Source organism: Gekko japonicus, unplaced genomic scaffold (assembly GCF_001447785.1).
Source record: "Gekko japonicus isolate JY-2015 unplaced genomic scaffold, Gekko_japonicus_V1.1 scaffold1667, whole genome shotgun sequence".
NCBI lineage: Eukaryota > Metazoa > Chordata > Lepidosauria > Squamata > Gekkonidae > Gekko > Gekko japonicus.
This window is the reverse complement of record NW_015168702.1, coordinates 25,282-30,798: the sequence shown is the minus strand read 5'-3', so window position 1 is coordinate 30,798 and position 5,517 is coordinate 25,282. Positions and strand designations below refer to the sequence as shown.

Genomic DNA, 5,517 nt, shown 5'->3' with positions numbered 1-5,517 from the left:
GGGGGGGGGTTTTAACCTCATTGCTCTGGAGCGTCTTGTGGATTTTTCTCTTTTGGCCTCTGCAGACCTGGGAGCTGAAGGTCAGCCAGAGGCAAGGGGAGCAGACGGTGGTGGAACTGAGAGGGCACCAAGGACAAGCTCTTGGGGGGGGGGGTTTTAACCTCATTGCTCTGGGGCGTCTTGGGGATTTTTCTCTTTTGGCCTCTGCAGACCTGGGGGCTGAAGGTCAGCCAGAGGCAAGGGGAGCAGACGGTGGTGGAACTGAGAGGGCACCAAGGACAAGCTCTCCGGGCTGACCCCGATGGCTCCGTCCGGTGTGCTCAGCCCGTGCCCGAAGAGCGGGGGCACTTCCTCCTGGAAGTGCACCCGAGTGGGGCGTGGACCCTCCGGCAGTTCCAGAGCGGGAAGTACTTGGAGTCTGACGGAGAAGATGTCTTCTGCATCAGCCGGGCCCTGACACCCTACCACATGTGGATGCCTCAGCTGGCCATGCACGCCCACGTGGTCGTGTTCAGCCCCCGCCTGCAACTCTACGCACGAGCCGATCCAGAGCTGAACCGGGTCTGGGTCGACACACAGGTGCCTTACCTGGAGGAGTGCAGCTTCATCCTGAGGTTCAGGGGTGGGGTCTATCACTTGGAGACTTCCCACCACGAGTTTGTTTCTAGGTCAGAGAAGCTTGTCAAGAAGCCATCTGCAGAGACTGCTAAGCCGGTGTGCCGGCCATTCAGGACAGACCGGGAGGGACGTGTCCTGTATCCGCACGGAAGTCGTGGGCTCCTGCGCCTCGGAGACAACCCCGATGATAATGAAGAGTGGTTTGTTATTAGGAGGTGCCCACAATGGGTCAGTCTGAGGACTAGAACCAAGAGATACGTGACTGTCGTATGCGGCAAGTAGATCCCATTTTCTGCTCCAAGAAGCAGAGGTGGTTCCTCATTCACAAATGCGGACGGGCTAGGACTCATCTAGCCGGTGTACAGCAGTGGTTAACTGCTAGCTATGATTGTGGAGACCCACGTCCAGACCCCCACTCAGCCATGAACCTCGCAGAGTGGCCCTAAGCTGTTGCTCTTAGACAGTGTCAGAGGGTGGTTGTGGGGTGGATCCATGTGGGGGCTGCTCCTGTAGACGCAACATCAGCTGGAACAAAATGCGGCCACTAGATGACTGACTGGTTCACACCAGCATGATCAGGGAGCATTGTGCTTTGGCAGGTTCACAGTTCAAGGTCCTGTTTGTTATTTCTAAAGCCCTTCACAGCCTGGGACCCACTTATCTAATAGGCTGTCTTTCCCTGTATGAGCTCATATGCCCCCCAAGGGCATCCATCAGACATCTCCCTTCTGTTTGACTTTCCGTTCCGCTACAGCCTCTGCTCGTTTTCAGCGGCTGCCCCCCTCCTTTGGAGTAGCCTGCCAGCCTTGGTGCTGTGAGCTCCCACACTCTCCCCCTTCTGTAAAGGAGGCTTATTTTGCTACACTTTTAGCAGAAGTGAATGAATGGATGGACGTCTATGGTAACTGTTAGTGATGATGTTTTAACTTCATGCATTTTAATTTGTGTTTTGTCTTATAATTGTGTATATTTACATTTTGTAAGCCGTCTTGGCTCATGGTGGGCTCTCCTCAAGGGGAAGAGTAAACGCCTGTTTGGTGTGGATCCAGAGCACCAAGCTGCCTTTCCCAAGGGGCAGCTTCAGTTAAAACCTGCACTTTAAATTGCAATCAGTGAGTGAGCCAATTCGAGCCATGTGTGTGCTGGTGGGTGAGAGCAGCAGAGAGATGCTCGCTGGCAGCCTCCTGGTGGCTGAGGAGACATCCTCTTCCTCCTCCCCCAGACTCAGAGGTGTACGCTGGGTCCAAGAAGGTGACCCCGATGTCCATCTTCCACTTGGAAGTGAACCCGGACTCCAGAACTGTGCAGTTAAAAGGCACCAACCACAGATACCTGGCTCAGGTAAGTCAGGCAGGTGGGGGACTCTTGTGTGTGGAGGGGACAGGGGGTGCTGCTGTGCGAGAAGCCCGTGGGGGCAGGGGAGTGCCGGCGGATTCCGCAGGGGTTTGTGATCTGAGCTGATCAGTGAGCGGGAGGAGGGAGGGGTTACTCCAGAGCCTCCTTTCTCTACTCCCTCCCCACCACTTCAGTGCAGCTGGTGAGGCGGACGCCTGTCCTTCGTTCTGCAGAAGCCAGAAACCCCCTGCTGAGTAGTCAAGGCCCAGCACTTCTGCAATGGAACAAACAGAGTGAGCCCGTAGACCTCTTCAAGGGCACAGTGTCGTGCCCCAAGGGCTACCCAGACCCCTTGAGATGGCTGTTGCCAATGGAAGGGGCAGATTGCCCAGTCGAATGGCATCCCAAGGACAGCAAGAGCTGCAAAGGCCTGCTCCCAGAGCCAGGGGAAGCTGTACTAACTCACCTCTGTGTGGTGAAGGCCAGTCCAGCTGTGCTTATAAGGCAGCTGGAGATCTGGCACCCAGAGAGGGAATGTGGCTTTTGTGGTTGGGCCTTCAGAAGAGCACCACCTGTGCCCAGTCCTGCCAGAGTCTCCCCAGGAGGATTCTGCTGCTCTTCGAGGTGCAGCAGAGGCACTGTGGTTCCTGGGGCCAGGTCCCACGCGACACGGGTTCCTCACTGGTAGAAGACGAAGAACCACAGGTTTCTCTACTCCCTCCCCACCACTTCAGTGCAGCTGGTGAGGCGGACGCCTGTCCTTCGTTCTGCAGAAGCCAGAAACCCCCTGCTGAGTAGTCAAGGCCCAGCACTTCTGCAATGGAACAAACAGAGTGAGCCCGTAGACCTCTTCAAGGGCACAGTGTCGTGCCCCAAGGGCTACCCAGACCCCTTGAGATGGCTGTTGCCAATGGGAGGGGCAGATTGCCCAGTAGTCGAATGGCATCCCAAGGACAGCAAGAGCTGCAAAGGCCTGCTCCCAGAGCCAGGGGAAGCTGTACTAACTCACCTCTGTGTGGTGAAGGCCAGTCCAGCTGTGCTTATAAGGCAGCTGGGGAAGATCTGGCACCCAGGTAGGGAATGTGGCTTTTGTGGGTGGGCCTTCAAAAGAGCACCATCTGTGCCCAGTCCTGCCAGAGTCTCCCCAGGAGGATTCTGCTGCTCTTCGAGGTGCAGCAGAGGCACCGTGGTTCCAGGAAGCCCTGCCTCTTCCTACGCTGGAGTTTCAGTAACGCTATGGGCCTGGATGTACACAGGGTTTATTGTGGGGTCAGTTACGGCTGGTAGCACTGGTGGATCCAATAACAACTGTCCATACGATTAAGCAAATTAAATTGGGTAAGCTCACATTAAAGAAGCCGTGTTTGCTAAGGTTGATGTTTTATGCTTTGATGTAACTGTCTAAAGGGGTGCGGGAGGAAATAGTGTAAAACCACTGACGGGAAAACGGAGTGTGTTTCACTTTACTTGTAAAGCAAACAACAAAATCATTTGGACTTGAAAGGTCAAGGAATTCAATGAAGGATTTAGGGATCTTTCTTCTGAAAAGCCTGCTGTTCTGCCGGCCAAATCGGGGTGTTCCTGAACTGAGTTAGAGAAGGGCAGGAATCATCATTTTGCCTCATTTACCTGAATGGAAGGTGGCCCCAAATGCAAAACAATCCCCCTAAAATAATGTTCACACATTTTTAAAAATCTATACGACCACAGCTTGGTGTGCCAAGCCAAGTAAAGCCCCTTGTGATGCTGAGCCTTGATGCTGGGCAACGTGGACGTGTGCAAGTAGAGTCAGAGCATACCTGGTGGACCTCCTACCCTCACACCCAGGAATTTGGGAAGAAGTCATTAGCCTGCCTTGCAGCCAGAATTTTGAGCATGCGAAACTGGAGGTGAAAGGACCTCCAAGCTCTTTCGCAGTAGGAATGGAAAAGCTGAGCATTTTTAACCCCTTTCAAGTTACTATATCGTTTGAGATTCCAAGACGGAGAAAAAGGAGTGCATTTGTTAAACAGCTCATTCACATAGTGAACATGACTTTTGGGGGTGAACCTCAGTTTAAACTTTTAGTTACAGTACTGATTTTGTGCTTTCCCACTTTTGATCGGGTACAGCTGACCCTTCCTGACTCGGTTAAGAGCCTCGGGGTTACCCTGGCTCCAGCATTACTTTTGGACAAGCAAGAGGATGCAGCTGCAGAAAAAGTGCTCTCTTCCAGCTCAATTTAGCTTGGAAGATGTCCTCCTGCCTTGACTCACCCAGTCTGGCTGCCTGGGTCCACACACACTATGGTAACACTCGCACACTAGACAACTCTAATGCCCGCTGCATAGGTCTCCCCTCAAAGTCAATTTAGAGACTGCAGTCGGTGCAGAATTTTGCCACTCAATTAACATGAGAAGCTAGATGGAGCGTGCATGTCACACTGCTGTTCGGCAGTCACTTCATCTCCTCCCATCCGTTACCGAGTTCAATACAAGGTGCCGGCTGTGACGTGGCCTTGGACCCCCCCCCCCCATGTCTGCAGCACTGCCCCTCTCCCCTTATGCTCTGCCACAGCGGCATTGGTCCTTCAGGCAGGGTATTCACGGGGCGCCACCCTACAAGTGAGCAAGACCAACAGCTTGCCTGTACACATGCCTTCTCCGCTGTGGCCCCTGCCTTGTGGAGTGCCCTAGGCTCCCACACGTCTGCCATTCCTCAAACTGTGTAACACAGAATGACGCAGGAGGGTATTTCCACCAAGGTAATAGAGCTCTATTATGACGGAATGGCTCGAGAAGGTGCTTTTGTAGGAGAATCGGACTGTGGACTAGACCCCTGGCTGTGAACAGTGCTGTACCTGTTGCCCTGCTCTGACGGCTTTGACTTCTAGTTATGCACAGCCATTTTCTGCACTGTTGAGCATATCCTGTCGAAGACTTCTGGCTTTCAAACTTGTGTAATCCTGCTCTGAATGTGTTTATTAGATGTCACACCTCATTGACTGCATTGACTTATATTGTGTAACCCGCCTTCTGTCTCAGTGAGAAGGGCGGGCTATTTATAGTAAAGTAAAGTAAAACAATTTCCATATATATAGTAAAAGAAGACCAGGGGAAGGGGGGAGATGACGCCCCCCCCCCGTGCTCCAAAGCAGAGCGCCCTTTTACCTCTGACCTTTCCCCTCCTCTCTCCAGAGGGAAAGCACAAGCGTGGTGGCCAATGGCGACTGCAGAGAGCCCGAGACCTGCTTCCATGTTCTGTGGCATTATGGGAAAATCTTCCTGAGAGCTTTCAGTGGCTGCTACCTGGGCATGCTTCCAGTCGGGCTGGTGGTAGCCAGAGCCGTGCACCCAGGTGAGGAGAACAGGAGGGAGCTGCTCCTCTAGGGGCAGCGCGGGAGTCTTGCTGGGAGACAGGATGTGCTGCCTCCCTCGTCCCTGCCAGAGCTTGGGCGCCTTTGGGAAGAGAGAGGGGGAGTGTGGGTGAGTCGGGCCGGGACTCTCTCCGCCTCTGGAAGGCTCTCCCCGCCCCTCCCTGGGCACCTGCCCCTGGGCCTGAGCCTGGCTTGATTTCAAAGCACAG

General features: G+C 53.9%; 1 protein-coding gene across 1 annotated transcript in view; it reads left to right on the top strand.

The window, feature by feature from the left end:
• FSCN3 (fascin actin-bundling protein 3) overlaps positions 1–5,517 on the top strand; it is a 10,082-nt gene that overhangs the window by 1,984 nt on the left and 2,581 nt on the right. Inside the window, exons 2-4 of the mRNA XM_015415505.1 lie at positions 211–892; positions 1,841–1,959; positions 5,130–5,289. Of these exons, the coding sequence (XP_015270991.1) occupies positions 211–892; positions 1,841–1,959; positions 5,130–5,289 (961 nt within the window). The remainder of the gene's footprint in view (positions 1–210; positions 893–1,840; positions 1,960–5,129; positions 5,290–5,517) is intronic.